The 18,319-nt window shown below is 37.0% G+C and overlaps 1 protein-coding gene across 1 annotated transcript in view; it reads right to left on the bottom strand.

The window, feature by feature from the left end:
- The window catches only part of LOC140153183 (fermitin family homolog 2-like), a 135,913-nt gene that overhangs the window by 78,241 nt on the left and 39,353 nt on the right, over positions 1–18,319 (bottom strand). Inside the window, 3 exon segments of the mRNA XM_072175855.1 lie at positions 6,458–6,893; positions 9,087–9,190; positions 9,192–9,318. Of these exon segments, the coding sequence (XP_072031956.1) occupies positions 6,458–6,893; positions 9,087–9,190; positions 9,192–9,318 (667 nt within the window).

The following is an 18,319-nucleotide window of genomic DNA, read 5'->3' as shown; positions in this document are numbered from 1 at the left end:
TTCTTGTGTATTTGCTATTAATAAAACACAGGTATCCTGTGTTATTTTTAATTTCATTTCAACAAAACTGGTGGATAGAATAAATTCACACTACAATATAATCGGAACTATTATTTGCATTCTGGCAATGAAGATAAATTGGTTGACACTTCACGCTAGAAATGGTGGTCTTATACTGAAGTAATTATGATTACTATGGATAGCATGTTGCAAATTCTGTTGGCATCTTTTTCTACCAACATTCAAAACAAATCAACAAAAAATTTAAATTCATCTTGTATCTTAAAATCTGAATTAGGACATTTTTACTTGTTCTCTCTGCTTTGAAATTCAAATACAATCAAAACAATTAATGGCACTACAAAAAAAAATGATTTTCAAATAAAAGTATACCTTTTAAAGAAACGAAATGACGCACGAAATCCAACTAGCATAACAGATTCCTGCAAAAATAAGCAGTTTTTGAGAAAATCACACAAATTGATTTCACTTTACTGCTTCTAGGAAAGCATACGGACTACAGCTATCACCACTCAGGTTCATGACTATTTTCTTCACCATCCCAGTTACATGATGTCAAAATTGGTTTGTGAGAATTCAATAACTGCCTCAATTAAGCCTCATCAAAGCTTTCATTGTCTCTGTCAGTAACGATGCTCATCTACAATTAAGCATGTTACAGAGGTGCACCCGTAGATTCATCATGGCAACATTCTTGGCTTTTTAAACTTACACTGTATCAGGAGAGAATATCTTGCAAGAAATACCCTCTAAAAGCAAATTCGATGTTGTCCATGAATTAGTGGAATATCCAATTGAATCTTTATTATTTTACTGAATTGGGTTTGAATTAAAAATATTGACAAGGGTCAGAAATTTGCCACCAAGTGTGAGAATCCGTATGGATTCTCCTTGTGGAATTTTGCAAGAATCCATGGATTCTCGCCATATAACTTTGTATGGTAAATTGAAATATTTACGAGAATCCATTTAGATTCTTGCAATTTTGTTGACAAGTATCTTTGCGAGAATGGATGCTCGGATTCTCGCCAAATTTCTGACCCTCGCCGAATTTCTGATCCTGTATTCCCACTTTAACATTTGTGACATTGGCTTTGAGGGCGCTTGCTGCTTACTCTCACTTGCTATCATGAATATCCAACATAGAATGGATGGAGACATGCACAATCCCACATACCCACCCCCCCCCCCCACCCCTACACACACAAACACATATCCTGTCTTTCTTATATAGCTACATCAGCAGTCACTGCAACCTTTTAATTTCGACTGCTGGTAAATCCCATGGTTGATTGTCATCTCATTTACATTCATGTTATTGAATACTGTATTGCTTCTGCAGGGCCTAGACATGATTGCTCACTATGACAGATGTGTAGCATACAATGTAACATGCTATCCCAGGAAGATCTTATTCCCAGCCCTACGTCATGATGTTAGCAATATCCAAAACAACAAATCCTGTTTTGCACATGCTGTATATGACTAGTCTTACCAATAAATATACAGAAAGGAAAAATCATGTGGATGACAGGAATTGGTGAGACATTCTGCTGCATGTTTCCTATTCCAAGTCATATTTTTAAAATGAATACCTAAATATGATATGAAGTGGCATTTTAGGATTACACCAAACAAAGGCATCAAATTGTGTTTCAAAAAAAGTTAATTATTGTTTCAAAAATGCCATTAATTGGTATTAATTTTAGTAGAACATGATTAATATCATCATACATTACATCGTATTGGAGCCAAATATTTTCTTTCCTCCCAGTGTACATAATAAGAGGGACAGAAGGAACAGAGAGAAAGGGCATATTGTTGAATTCTCTCAAACAAACAATATCGAACATGTTTACAAATACAGCTGGAAGGTTTACCAACTACAAATGCAATTTGCGGAATGCATTAGGAAGGGGAAAATGATCAAGTTCCAATTTTGTTCTATAAAATCATCCTCACTGTACCTTGCCTTTTAAAAGATTGAATTTACAAATGTTAACCTATATTTTAATGTTCATTTCCATAGGACATGATGTCATATTATATTTTGTGTTTTATAGATTCAGTGTTTGTGCTATTTGTTGTACATGTATATCAAATTTATCACTTTATAATGGATATATTGCAACATGAACTAGGTCACAATGTTGATCAGTTGGTTAACTCCCCAGCCATCTTGTCTTTCATACATGTTTACTTCCACAGTGAATCATAACTTGATTGTCACTTCTTGGCTTGTCACTAGCATCTCGAACATAAGATAATACAGAGTGCATCTATGATAAAAACCAGGAAACGTGCTATGGAAAAAGCAATGGTTCACAGTTTCAGACACAATGATTCAAATTTATAGCTGATAGCATTATATGATAAATGCCAGTGGTTACAAATGCATTCCGACAGTGACCCTTCGCTTCAGCTAAATAAAGCAGAGTTTTTCTATTTTCCAGTGCCTGAAATATGTATAATGATTAAACATCAAGTATCCTTTTTCATCTGACTGAAAATTATTGACAGAACACTTTGTGTATGCTGTTTTACCTGCAATCTCTCCTTAAAGAGGAACCCCTGCCAGAGTTCTTCTGAGGTGAACCAAACCTGCCTGGTTATCGAATTAATCAGTGACAATCTCTGAAGTTAACAGGTGCTAATTGATACAATAACACATAAAACATCAATTAGCACCTGTCAATTACAGAGATAACCTTGTCACTGATTACTTTGATAACCAGGCAGGTTTGGTTCACACCAGAAGAACTGCTCTGGCACAACTTCCTCTTTGAATGGCCATGCTGTATCCTACCAATCTGCTCTGTTCATTATTCCCTAGATGTAAGATCTATCAAATCTTGAATACTTAAGTTGTCCTGTCTTCATCATTTTTTACAAGCATTAGACACCTTGTGTCTTTTATTACCAGTCAACATCACTCTGGTGAGGAGAAGCAAGAGTTTTGTCCAGCCAGCTATCAGGTGTAATCCACACTGGTAAATACAGGATATCCACAGGTCTGTTGCTTTTATCTAAACATTCAATACATGGTCATCAATACACTGTGTTTCCTATATATAGCTCCCATGTATCTCAAATTATTACCTCTCTCCAATACCCATCACATAAAGAAAATTGGAGGAAAATAATATTGAAATTACTACTTTTAGGTCAATAAAACAATAATCCTGCACTTTCTTCCCAACACTGCTCAGAACAGCTCAGAACTGCAACTAAACAAAAATGTGCAATTATATTTATACTCTTATCATTTTCTTACCAATTATAACTAATTAAAGGTTCATCTTATTCTCCTTATCCAACATTTCCACGCAATATCAAAATGGGAATTATACCATAAATGGCTCAGTAAACTATTGATGTTTTAATTATGAACTACGGTACTAATTGTAGTATTGATACCGTTTATTTACCTCTGCGTAGCGCAACCACCACAGAGCAGCCCTAATAGTCAAAAATACCGACTCTGAGCATCCCAAAATATGATGCAGAAAGATGGACATGGGATCCATTATAATCCTCCAGCGACTTGACAGATTGGCTCCTACATGTGTACACATTATACGCCAACGATAGCTTTTTCCGCCTTTCAGCGTAATGTGACGTTTGTTGGATGAGGATAGGTTTTGACAAAGCAGCAATTGCTGGGGCGAAATGTTTCTTCTCTGCTAAATGCCACAAAATGGTATGGTATATCGCAAGTCAAAGAGGAGTCATATTACATTGCATTATTAGGTTAAGGGTTTTGACTTTTACAATTGGCATCAATCTATTTTTAAAGAACAGTAAAATATTGTGCGAAATAAACAAAAATTATGAAAATTCAAATGCCTCTTGAAAAAGATGCACAATATAATTTTCAGCTGCATATGAGGTTAGAGTGAGAGATCTCAAATGCACATTATGTATTCCAATTATTTCCTATGTTTAAGTGCAATAAAATGCAGAGACTTGATTAAAAATTGCTAAATTTTGAATACCATATTCCTGCATATTCGAAAAAAACGAAGAAAAATATAAGGAGCGATATTGCGGAGCAAAATGCATCATCACATCCCAAAAATTTGCATTTTTCCTGATTAAAGATATTTTTGGCTCACAATTATTTTAGTGGGATGAAGTAATGGTTACATTTTGCAGATTGGAATTGTGCCAAGATATATCTCAATCTCTCAACAGCTGATCAGATCTAACTACAACAACAAACCAAAGCACCTGTCTGGTTATGAAACAATGATATCACTGAAATATGGAATGTGACAGGTTGTCAAGTGATGGCTTCATTGGGGGTGCCTTCAAATCATCTCAGAACAGTACATATACCTTGAAAGAACATAGAGGAGCATATCAAAACAATGTTGTGAGCTTTAGAGCAAGACATCAAATCAGGCAACACCTAAAGGGTACTTGGGTTCAGTGCTCTGGAGAGTTAGTGGGACATGTTGGCAGGTATACACTGAAAGAGAATTGCAGAATGTTGTTGGAAGGGTAGATGCTTCTCAGAACTTTAATATACTGGACGCAAATCGGGTAGAATATTCCAATAGAGTTTTATTGCTAGTGGTAAAAGCTTTAAATTTCATACAGAAGAAGTTGATGCTAAAGTAGAACACCAATCATGTGATATATTTTGATATCACAACAACAAATTCCCTGTATTGTTGCATCTAATCTGCTTGCCAAGTAACCTGAATATGTGCATTCATACACTAAATTTATCATCACCTGTATTGTACATGATCAGATCCAACTAAGCAATTGGAGCCAATTTTGACAATTTAATTATTGTCATTCAACTTGTACATTTTTAACCAATGTTTTATCATTGCTGATATCCTTACATCTCCAGTACTATTGTCTGTCTCGTCTCAAGTCGAGAGTAACTCCATGTTGGATTTCGCAGCATTTGGCAGATTCAAATCAGTGCATTTACACCGTTGAGTGTATGGACAAATCACCCTTCTACGCGTGTGTATACGCTTCATGGATTATATTATCATTCACAATTCGAATCTGACACTGCAAAATCCAACATGATGTTAACTTGAGACCAGACAGGGATTAGTAGTAATAGCGCTATAGGCCTACTTGATGGATTAAGTGATGAGCTTTTAATATTTGATTGTTTTTTGCACTATAACAATTGCTTCCTTCAAGGCCATACAGTAGATATAACAAAATTATGAGGTAATAAGGACGTTCACCTCTTTATATCCATATCTTCATCTCTTGTGTATTTCTTTATTTACTCATTCAAAAACCATCAAGGCACCTGCCTCACTTGCCACTATGTAGCTATGGCCCTGGTCGCCTTTGGTCTGCTTAGATCATACCCTGTTAGATGTGTATGAATGTGTACATCAGCCATTGAACTGCTCACAGAGGTTACTGACACCGACTCAAAAACTGGGGGGAACTGGGTAGGTAGGACAGTGTACATAAAATCTGAACCAGAGTTACAGCACTTTTAGTGCAGACCCTAGAAATTATGAGTATATATCCCGTGAGCACCTACTTTTTGAGTAACACTCAATTTGCCTGAGACTTCAAAACAAATTTGTATCAATCAACTCCAAATTAAACATCACCCTATGTTCCATTCCTAATACACTACTGAATGTAATTTATGTTCCTACTAAAAAACAGCTCATGAGACCCAACCCAAAGGGTACTAAGGTTCAACGTCTCTGCTGCTCATAAAACCTACGCTCAATTTATCCTAGAGATGAATCTATAAATAACGAACACACATCTGCCGTCTACAAAACAAGTACATTACTGTTTTTGTATCAAATTATGTTCTTGATGACTTGGCAGCTACACAAATTCAGCTCTTTATTATGTAAATTCAGATGAAATTGCAGATAATATTTATAAGGAAGTAAGCAATGTTCAGGCTCTACATTTGATCCCTCATTTTGACATCTTCAAGTAACCTACTTGGCAGTTTTATGTATACCTGTATAAATTATAGACATAACAGCTAAAAGTTTACTATGTTATATCCAAGGGTGTTATCAGAAGGTGGGGCAGTGACATCTTATGTCAAGACCCAAGCCCCACTCCCTTGAGCTCCCCCCCCCACCATGCACTGATAGTTTATACATATATGTGTCTATGGAGAGGGGCAGTTTTTGCATCCTTCAGATACTAAGTTTTTCCCTTACTTCTCCTTCAATTAGCCTCCTTGAAAAATGGCGGACAAAATAGGAAGGCGGTGCTATTCATAAGGCTTTACTAAAACTGAACATCGCCCTCTTATTATGTCCGCCATTCTTCAAAGAGGCTAATTACCCCACTGGTTATGTTGGGAGTCAAAATCCTTATTTGCTAAATCCACTGCAGTTAAAGCTAAGACCAACTCCACACAAGGCATGCTTGAGACATGACTTCCAATGCAGCCGGTCAAAATGGTACTTACCCAGAGTTGATACGGGCCTTGTCCCTGTATGATCCCGGCCTACACAGGCCTTCCAGTGCTTCCTTGCTAGGCTGCTGCGGACTGTTGATCAATGATGTATTGAGATTCTCAAAACTATCACTGTAGTTCGAACCACCACTGCTATAAACCGACATAGGGGTATTCCCATTAGTGCCATGTGAGTTAGGAGTGCTAGCATTTGAACCAATTCCGCTTCTATTGTATCCGGGTGAAGGTCTTCTTGTTGGCGTATGTGGAGGAATACCATCCAAACTACCTGTTGAGGCTGCTTCGTTGCTGTTGCTTGATGCCATGGAGTCACGATCTTTGTCTTTGGCCTTCTTGATGGCAGCACTTGGCCTTCGATGTTTGTTATTCCTGCCTCCTTTGTTGTCTGGTTTAGTTAAAAAGGACATCTCCTCTGGATGTCGGACACCTGTGCATAAAAAACAATGGAGGTGTGATACAATTTTAGGGTTATAACATGTAATAAGATCAAGGAATATTCTTTTTGACACATTCTATTACAATCTAGGCTTCTTTTCGAAATACAGTATTGAACATGTCCATCTATATGCTCATAGTAACGGATAAAACAAACTATTTTGGATACTAATTTTTATTCCTTGGTCAAGAGCATCAGCATAAAACATTTGGTCAATCTTCACATTATTTAAAAATCTATTTTTGCACCTGGGTCTGAACTTCCTCAACCTGCAATCTGACAAACTATCCCCACCTCTTCCCCCCAAAAAAAAAAAACACCTTACACTTCATTTAATAACTGAATTCCTTGCAGTTTCATCTTTTTGGGAAAACACATTTAGTGTTAAACAAAATCAAAATTAACTCAAGTCACCTTTGAAATTAATTGGCTAATATTCTCCTTTTCACCTGGCATTGACCTTTTGCAGCTCTTGTCCCCCTTATCAAAATTCAAAAATAAAACCTTCACCTTTGCACTTTCTTTCATATAATTTGAACAGAATAAGTCCTAATTACGTTAAACATGAATGCTCAGTAAAAATTCAACCAAGTAAAAACAACAAGCAATAACTTACTTACTTACTTATAATAAACCCATTATTTCACTCAGGTACATCCTAATCCTGAATATTGCTCATTGTAGCTTAATCTTGCTCAAGGCCAAGGGTATCTCTATCAAGACAGACTAGGTCTAGTAGAAAGAATCTCTTACCATACTATATCAATCATTTATCTGCAATCCTTCTCACATACATACAAGAAAGAAGCATGTTATACAGTAAGTTACCTTTTAGATTCTTGGTCCTGGGGAGGGTAAAAAACTGTTTGCAAATAGAACAAACAATCATTTTTCAGTCTTTTACGTATTTTCTCCTTTTTTTTAATCATCATCCTTTCACTATTTCAGCAACATAATGATGGGCAACTATAAACACACTTTGAAAATTTGACTGTGTGGCTACTTCACTGGACCTGTACATAGTATGAAATTGACACAGTTGTGAATCAGGGCTCTCACACTAGGATTCACAACATGCTATCTATCAGGGGCACAGTTCTTTAACCCCAATACATTTGCACTTTCATTGAATGACCTTTGAAAATTTGAGTACAAAAACTCATACTCTGCAAGTTGAGGTTTAATTTTGCACTATGATTATTTAATTGAGGTTATTGAACTCTGCCATAGGGATGAGGCCATAGTGGTCCATAGCATCAGGTTGAGTTGAATTAATCTTGGGACTGTCTCTTTCAGATGGTACCATCTGCTTGAAATTAATATACAATGTCCAGTGGTATCTGTTTACAATTCCCTGGTTTGTATCTCATCCAACTGACCCATTTTCACACTTAACATTGAAATTGAATGAAAAAATGAGTATTCCACCATGTTTGTCAGTCTGTCTGCCAGGAATAGGATTGTTTCACTCTATACCATTTTGCACCCCGATGTGGCAGTGCAGTTTTGTGCGCGTGTATCTATGCACCGTCTTTAAGACGCTAGCGCTGTGAGCAAGCGCTAGCGATTTGAAGGTGCGTCGCTGCCACATCAGGGTGGAAAATGTACCGTATACACTGGATAATCTTCATTTTAAATATTTTGTTTAAAATGTAAATTTTCATACAAAGTATGTGCCATGTCCTGTATATAATACATTCTTAAACACTTGAGAACGTTCCTGCAATCTTATTGGTTCTTACCCGTGTGATATGACACGATATCACACGGGTCAGCGCGTGTGCATCAATGCGATACGCGTACTCGCTATTTGAACCAATCGGAGACGCGTAGCAACAACGGGACTGGTCGATTTTAAGCTCTAGGTAGTTCCTTGTAAAATGTAGGATCTAATTTGATTAAAATTTGTAATACTTATGATATTTCTATTTAAATTGAAGTGTTTAAGAATGAGAATAAAGGTATTGTTTTTAGCCGCTGTCATGCATCTATCGTCTCATATAACACGGGCGACATCATTATTTTTGGCGTAAAACAACTCGGCTTCGCCTCGTTGTTTTATATTAAATAATGATATCGCCCGTGTTATATGAGACGATAGATGCACTCCAGTGGCTAAAAACAATACCTTTATTCTCTAAATGCTGCTCAAGCGCAGATTTTTCCTTGTCGCTTGTCACTCACCTAACTCTTTGCCGAGTTCCATAACAGATTTGAAAATATTCTCTGAAAAGTCTACTCTCATATCAATGAGCTGCATATCAGGCATCTGTACACGTAGTGTTTGTGCATAGGGTAAACCATAGTTTGGCGTCGGCTTGAACACCACACTGGTCAAGCGTGGATCCTGTCCTCTTGAGCCACATATTTCTCTCTGGCCACCAAATGGCATGATCTGACCAATCAACTGGACAATCTGAAGGGGGTAAAAATAGAGAATGAAAACAACATGATTATTAAAAAATGTATAACATATACTGCATGTATCAGTTTCAAATGAAATACATTGTATACAATGCTGCAAAAACACCCTTTCAGTACCTAGTGCGCTTTCAGACAGTTTAGCACCTGGTCAATTCAGAGGACTGAAAATGAACAAGACTTTAACTTAACTAAGTATACATCAGATAAGGCACAATAAAGGTGAATCTGCAGGTGTGCCCTTCTCTGTTCTGATAACAAATTTATATCAATCATGCATTTTATCCTTAAAATATCAATATATACAATTCAAATCTCTAAAACTTAGTAGACAGATTTGGCTTAAATAGAGGAAAGACAATCAACATTTTGAACAGTCTACTAATACTTTGCATCAAAAATGACTTATCATCTTGGTAAATGATGCTTGACTTCAACAACTATTATCTAAAATGGGTCTTTAATTAGCTCTAATGGCTTTAGAATAAAGATGTTATATTGGCTCTGATGGTACTCGAAATATTTTTAAAGATTCCAGGTCAGGTCACGCCAGTTAGCCTTTGCAGGAAAAACAAAATCAGTAATTGGTTTATGGTAATGATTTGATCAGATCAACAAGTGCATTTGTCTAACCTACAAGTGGGAGTTGAATTCCCTATTGCTTTGTAATAAGGTTTATTGTGACCCAGAAACATCCTTCATTTTAAAATTCAAGAGCCTCTTGTACTTAACATACAATCAACTTGATAAATGAAATGTGTGTCTTCATATTAGCTTTAAAACATTTTAACATGTACTCCAAATTTGTGAATTGAATGTTTAAAAAATGATATCTTGGTGCCCTTCCATGTTCATTACCACCATTATTTTGGTTAATTTCCCTTCATTTTCTATAACACTAACAATTTCATTTTCACAAGCAAGTGGGAAAATCTGACAAGTGAATTTTCAGTCTTCACATTGCTCAGGGCTGTTATGCAGATAGTTACTCGTAATTCAAATCATGCCTCAGTCGAGTCATCAGCTTGCCATATTTGGTCAAAATGACGTATTTTGTTACGGTTATCCATCTTTTAGAAGCAATTGAAGCCCAAAATCACATTAGCTAACTATAGAATCAAGTTCTGTTACGGAAGTATTAACAGTGTGACATTTGGAACTCAAACCAGGGGATGAGCACTGGTATGTGGAGAGACACAAAGGTTCCGATGCCACATTGCACGGACGGTAAGATTTAATCAGTATTGATTAATTGCTCCTACCCCATGGGCTATGAAATGACAGTAAGCCAATACCTCCTAACCTGGGGCAAGACAAATTAAATAACAACATTAAGGGTACTTGAATTCTAAAGAAAAATCTATCAAAGGTCTAATATGTGGTAATATAAAACGCATCAACCCCAATTGATAAGATTTTCTCGGCCAAGTGCTAATAAATCAGTAGGTCTTCATGACAGCTTGACGTGTAATCCCAACAAACTAATCTTATTTGAAAAAGCAAGTTGTGATCTCCTTTAATCTAAATAGAAATTATAAATTAGAATTTGCAGCAAATCAGTGTGAATAAGATAATTTATTGGAAAAGAATGTATTAAAAATTGTCCTAAAACAAGTGCTGTGAGATTCAGACAGTCTACATTTGTATGGAATTTTACCACATTCCAGATAGAGAAACATCATTACTGAAATATACTCAAGACAGAACAATTTGATCTGAGCAAGGAAATAAGAAACCAGTCTGGCTTATAACCACAACAAGTCATTTATTTTTAAATGGTATCTTCAATAGATATTCCTTTACTCTCTATCTTCAGTAGATAACACCTTTAGCTTTTTAAATACCAATCTTCAGTAGATAGCACAAACTTGCTTCAATACCTATCTTCAGTAGATAGTACAAATGTTACTTTCATGCTGTCTTTAGTAGATAGCACATAGCTTGCTTCAAGTTCAATACCTATCTTCAGTAGATAGCACAAACTTGCTTAAAGACCTATCCTCAGTAGATAGCACATATATGTTCTGTTCATACTATCTTTAGTAGATAGCACACATAATTTGCCATACATGTATGACTATATTTTCAGTAGACAGCAAAGATATAGCACAAACAAATGTCATCTTAAATTAATTTCTATCTTCATTAGATAGCACATACAAAATCATGTTCATACTAAACTTCACAGAGTTAAGTTATCTTCAGTAGACAGCAAATACTTACTTTGAATATTATGCACTTTATAATATTTACTAAATATATCAGATTCACTTTAATGCACCTTACTGCATTCTATGTTTTTAATTCAATTAAAAATTCAATATTAATCCTTCCAATGCGACCAAATATTATTATTATCTTTGAAGGTCAGTTCCGACAAGTAAACACTTATATCGCTATAACCAATGGCCAAGAAGGTCGCCACACCTGGAGTACTAGAGATCAATAAATGGCCAGAATCTACGCAGGTCAATACCCTGTAGACCCCTATTGATTTCACTAGTGCAACAAATGAACACAAAAAGGCAATTCCAATCAAACCTGTCAATTTCCTCTTCTTTATATAGCAATTTAACCATTTATTGACCAGGTTTACAACCCAATAGTTTTAATCAATCAATAAAGATTTTTTGAAGCTACTGTTGGACAACAAGTTACCATTTTTTTTCGATTGTATCTAATGGGGGAATTCCAGATAATTGATCAAATTGTATTTATATGCTTACACCTATGCATTCTTCAGATGATATCAATTTTGCTGCCAGCATCAACTTGAAATCATGTGCCATATTAGATGCTTAACTATGAATATTATTTCAATGTCTAATTTCTTTATTTCCAATTTCATTACGTGTGATACAATCTTATCTTAGGGTAAAGGGATAAATTCTAGTCTCAATGTTATGATTACTTTTATCTATCCAATTCTTTTATCATTTTAAAGTGATACGCATCAGTTGAGGTTTCATGTACTTGTACATGCACATGAATGTTACATCCCATGACCAAGTACTTTGGTTCACTAGAGAAAAGTCATAAGGGAATATATAATGTTGGTAAAACCATATGCTGACAAACTCAGTACACATGATACAGTCTCACCACTGCATTAACAAATGCACCTGCTTTGTAACTTGTACGCAATATAAGGTGTACTTCTGTACGTGTAATGTAAAAAATACTTAAAGCAGCTAACACTACCCAATTTAAAAACACCTTTGATGGAAATTTTGGTGCCAAAATATCACACAATTTGAATAAGTTGTGATTTGTTCTTGAGAGAGATGGAAACCTTTTAAACACAAGACTGAACATGCTTCAGCACATCTATCACACTAAGCAATGAAATGAAATATATATGCAGTATTTCACTTCATTTTCTGAATTTCAAATTCCTACATTTTGGTGGTCCTTGCTCTGAATACATGAATAACACTTGACCCAGCTGTGAATTATTGATATGCTTTTATGAAGACTTTTTGAGGAAATTCAACTATCTGGTTCAAAAGATGCAAAATTCAAGTTGATATTACCCCCTATTCTCAAGAATCATTATATATCAAGTTCATATCCAGGTCATCCCATTCACAATCATGATTGATGTGTTTGTAAATTATAATTTACATATGCAAATGTAAAAACTGATCTCTCATGAATTAATCACCCCCATGAGCTCAATTTAAAACACTAACAAGACCTATGGATGAAACATTGACTGCATACTACACACACCGTACATTCACATAGTAAGTACACTGGACATCATATTGCCTTCGGCAACACCATTACTCCATATCACAGCTAGAGTTTCTTCAATGGTCTTCTCTTTCCCCCACTCCAGTCGTAGGTGACTTGAATTTAATCAGCTCTTCTAACAATGTGACTCATCGATGATGACCTTGCGGGTAACTTCTCTCTTGTCCATTCCAGGGACTTTGCAAGATGTCAAAATGACCTTGGAAAATCTAAACACTTTTTAACCAAATGGTTTTTGTTATAATTAACACCATTGATTTCGACTTGGGAGGCAAAGTTACCAGTTCCTGGTAATGTGCCACAGTTGTTTGAGCTCAAGAGCATTTGGATGGAATCTCAGATTTATGATACCGTACCCATTGATCGAAAGACCCACACAGTAAGCTAGACAAGACTGAACTGCGTACATGTGCATGAGATCAGGAGTACTTAAACCAACCTAACCAAGCAATGTACAGGAAACTTACACCTTCATTCACACCTGCTGTTCTTAGATATAGATGGAAATTCATTTTAATTCAAAACTAATTCAAATAACATCAAACTTCAGGTAATTTGACATGCATGGAAAGTAACAAATCAATCTCAGCTCAAATGTGATGTATTAAAGATGAACAGCAAACAAATGAGCGTGCACTGGAAATGCAACCCGAGACCTGCAGGAAATACTGGCGCCACTTTTGAGATCACTTTTCAGCCAAATTTACCTCGAAAAAGTGCGGTCATTTACGCTGTGGCCACTCAAAAGCGGAAATCACATTTTCTGTACTTGTGTGCCAGCATAGCTTCATGTCCCTTCATAAATGGTCAAATTTGATGGGTTATCTTTCAGGCTCAGACAAAACACAATTCACAAAATGAATCAAAGTAACCCTATCCTCTGGCACTAGGTATCTTCCTCCACGCCACCCATAATGCTTTATTTAAATTCCAAGCACATCTACGACAATAACCTGGTCATATTTATTTCTTTTCAATTCCATAACAGGACCTTACGGGCTATTATTCTGTCAATCTTCTTACATCAGTATTGGGTACCGCAACAATTTGTACATTTTCTCTCCCTTTCAATTTCCTAAAGCCATTTGGAGCTATTGTGAAGATTGGAAGAAGAAAAAAAAAGCCCTTGCAGCTAGCTGAATGACTAAATCGTGTAATGTATTTATAGCTTACCCTCAAGTCCAGTCCATGTAGATGGGTCTTGATTTGACTTCAAATTATCCTAATCCCCCATGAGAATAAGGAACTTTCTCTAGATGTTATATGAGAGAGATCCCGAGAACTTGATCAAGAAAGTAAGAGTGAATTTGGAACAGTTTTGCAATCCTGTCAGCTACAACATACAAATTAAATAGCAGCACTTGCTGAAGTTGCACAACAATCAACAAACAATGGTGTTGTTCAAGGGTGAAATTAAGTGGGAGACGGGAGCTGTTTGGCCCCCAGAAACTCTGAAATGGCCCCTGGTTCCATCTCAATTGTAGTTGACCAGGGGACACTTTTCTCACAAAACTGGCCCCCTGCTTGCCCCCTAGATAGTGAACCAAAAATATCAAATTCAAAGCAACTAGTGCTTATTTAACTCATCCAGCACATCTTTATTTTTATTGGCCCCTTGGTAATTGGAAATGGCCCCTGGTTCCTCCAAATCTTGGTGAACCAGGGGCCACTTTTTTGCCAAAGTGGCCCCTGGCACAAGCTCTCTTATTTGCACGCTTGGTGTTGTTTGCATCTTTTAATGCTTGGGACTTCCTAAATTGATACATAATGCTGATAAAGAAGCTGTTTACAACTTTTAAAGTAATACAATTACTTAAGGTTAAACAAAGTGTTGAAGGGCTTTACCTCCAGAAAAATATATTATTACCTTATACGTAAGAAAATATGTCTACTTATCATGTGAAATAAAAAATCCGAGGAAAAAATGTGTGAAAATGTGTTTTAGCCTATTTTTTAGCTCTTGTCAAGCACTATTATTCGATTTGTTTACAAGCGCCAAGCAACTGTCGTCTAGGAGAGTGATTGACATCTTTATTATTAGAGAAGAATGGAATCTGTATAGTTCATGAATATTCATGTAGTATTTATACAACCTGTATCCCAGCCATTTTGCTTAGCTATCATAATCGTTCATATACAACGCCCATATGATCCATGGTGTTAAACTGATATTCAGCAACTTTATATCTCTCGATCTTTGCGATCCGAAATATTGAATTTCAACTTTAGGCACATCTCTAGCAAGATAATTAAATACCTGTCACAAATAGAGGTCTTGAAATGTTACTTGCAACGTTAAAAATGTGAATAGAGAACAAATCGGGTTCAAACATGCTTCAAAAATATGGTAATCGCGTAAGGTAATTGTCAACGCCTACTACCAGAATAGCCGGAAGAGGGCAGACTTCATAAGGGAGTGTTCATAATATATTTTAGTGGGGACAAAGAATTTAGAACTTATTTCGGGAAATTTCCTGGGTTTTTGGTTTTGTTTTTTTGTTTTATCTTCCTGTTCGGGTGTTTCTGTTGGCACATTTTCGGGTCATTTTCATGCACTTCACAGGAGTTTTTTCGTGGCTTCTCTGTAGCTGCCGTGTGTCATTTTCCCACACGTAAAGGGTATAAGTAATAAATGATAAAAAAAAAAAAAAAAAAGAATCTGGAACTTCAACGTCAAAAACAAAACAAAAACAAGACAAACTGTACCCTGCTAAAATATCAACCCCTATCCTCTCTGAGAATAAAAATAATAAGACTCCAACCTCACCTGCAAAAAATATTTTTTCGGGGATAATTTGGGATAAGTTCGGGCCTATTTTATTGCGACAATTTTCAAAATCTATAAGCTGAAATACTTGATTGTCGTGATGTGCGGCAGATTTGGGGTGCATTTTCAGCCATTTAGTTTAGACTCTGTTGTATTTTTAGCCATGATTTTATTGACCCTCGGTGTCTTGAAAATTAGGTTTAAGAAGGGTATTTTTCAATGATTTTCTCGAAAAAGTAAAAATTTTGAAAACTTTCAGTCCAAAAGTTGATACAATTTTGGGTCTGTTTTATTCAAATTTGGTTTAAAATCGCATACCGTAGTTTTTTGAGTCACAGCCTCACATCCTTACCCAAACCAACTTGAGAAGGTTCCCCCGGTTTGTGTGCAAATTTGCAATTTATAGGCCTACACTCATCATTTAAGCCTAAAATCAAAGTGTTAATACCATTAACACTACCATGGCCCGCTTTTGTCGTGATGACTGGCTTCCAAAATGTAGGCCTATTTTAAATTATAAATCTGGTCCCGCTAGAGGTGTGTTTTTACCCGCGGAGGTCTCTCCCTCGGGTTCGTGGATGTGCCACAGTTTTGGGGTAGGCCTACCCTTTTCAACGACTATGATGGGTGGGTTTACAGCGAAGACCAACTTTTGGGCGCATTTTGGCAAAAGTGCCCAATAAAAAAGCGTCAAATTAGGCCAAATGTGGGTGACTTTGATCCCCTTGGTACAAATGTTTTGAAGAGACCCGCCGAGGTGTTTTTATTAAAAAATGGTCGGGCCTGCTAAAAACCTCCGGAATCAAGCATGGGTAGGCATACCAAAATGCCTTGAGACCCCCCCAACCCAGCGCCGGGACCTCCATGACATGATATTCTCCTCGCGTCCACCAGAAAATATAAAAATATAACATTTCGATAGGCCTACTAGACCTATATTTGTCTGTAAACCTTTCTTGTAGTTGTAGGCTACCGCGTGTGTCTACCGTGATGACAGTAGCGTAGCTGTCGGGGGGGCAATTGCAAAATTGCCTATTTGGGCCCCCGCCCCTAGTGCAAGGAAAAAAGAGGGAAGAGGGGGAAGAGAAAAAAAAGAGAGGGTGAGAGGAGGGCCAGAGAGATGGGGAATCCAAACGATATGCAATACAGCTCAATAGGCCTACCATATACGATTATTATCAATAAGCCTGGCAAAAATTGTCTATTTGGGCCCCGCCCCCAGTGGGAAATTTGGTGGATTTGGGCCCCGCCCATAGGGCCTACAGTCTTGCCCCTCCTGGAAAAAATCCCAGCTACGCCGCTGCGTGATGATGTTGCAAAGTTGCGGAAGTTCATTCATAAATTTTCCATTTCCACTCGACAACAACCCGGGACAACAACAGGCCAGCACGCAGCGCGCAGTAGCTGAATCCCCGACCGGGATCCCCGAGCTAATCAGAGACATGTGCGTTTCTCTTTCAACAGAAAATATGTGACCATGTGACTGACACGATGTACGCTTCAAATAATTATGCTCTCGGCGTCGAAAGTATGATAATGGTAAATATTTATAATGAACACTCCCTTATTTAGCCACACCTCAGTTCCTTTCTCGGGTTGCCTGGTATATCAGCAAAATCCTACACCTATCGCCTTCCCTTGGTAAAATCCTGATAAAAACTCGTGATATTGAAATTGAATTTCAGCGCCAGAACTTCCGTCATTCTAGCATCATGGATGGATATGCAGTGGCGCCGCTAGAGAGGGGGCAGTATTTCCCCAATATTTTTTCTTTCCCACCCAGTTTTTAGGCAAAATCCCCACAATTATGTAATTTTCCACTTTTTGCGGCAATTTAGTGCAATGATTTCCAAGTGCCCCTGTCTCAAATTCACTTCCCCCCCATGCACCGCGAAAAAAAATTCTGGTTCCGCCACTACGGGTATGGCCATAGCTAGGGGGCTTTCCCACCCACCCCAGTTGCCCTTGGTTATGCTGGACGTATGAGAAATTTAGAGCTTGTTCAATTCCACCAATTTTAGAAATTTTAAAGGTATATACAGTGTATATAGCCTATTAAAACGGATCACAGTCGAATAAAATATCGTGAGGCCTAATAATTTTACCAATGGCATTTATTGAGCTGCTCCTATGGTTTAATATTGATATTATGTAATTGAGCTCCTTGTCAAGCTCCTGAGTACAGGGACTAACTGAGCTCCCGCTATTTTCAGAAATGAAGGCCTGGCCTTAAATGAATAATTAAGATTGAGGCAGTCTTTTGTTTCATTTTACAGAACTTTTTTTTAATCCCCCCAAAATTAGTGTGTTTTTTATTGGGGAGTAGGCTTTTAAAACGAAATTCAAATTTGGCAATATTTTCCATTGCTTAACGAATTGATCTGCGTGAAAATTCCTAAACATGTGGCCAGAGCGGGATGAGTGGTATAAAAATCTTAACTTGTGAGAAAGGACGTAGGCCTATGGGGTTGTA

The sequence above is a fragment of the Amphiura filiformis genome, chromosome 5 (genome assembly GCF_039555335.1).
Source record: "Amphiura filiformis chromosome 5, Afil_fr2py, whole genome shotgun sequence".
In the NCBI taxonomy this organism is placed as follows: domain Eukaryota; kingdom Metazoa; phylum Echinodermata; class Ophiuroidea; order Amphilepidida; family Amphiuridae; genus Amphiura; species Amphiura filiformis.
The sequence above is the reverse complement of the archived record's forward strand: the minus strand, read 5'-3'. Positions and strand labels throughout refer to the sequence as shown.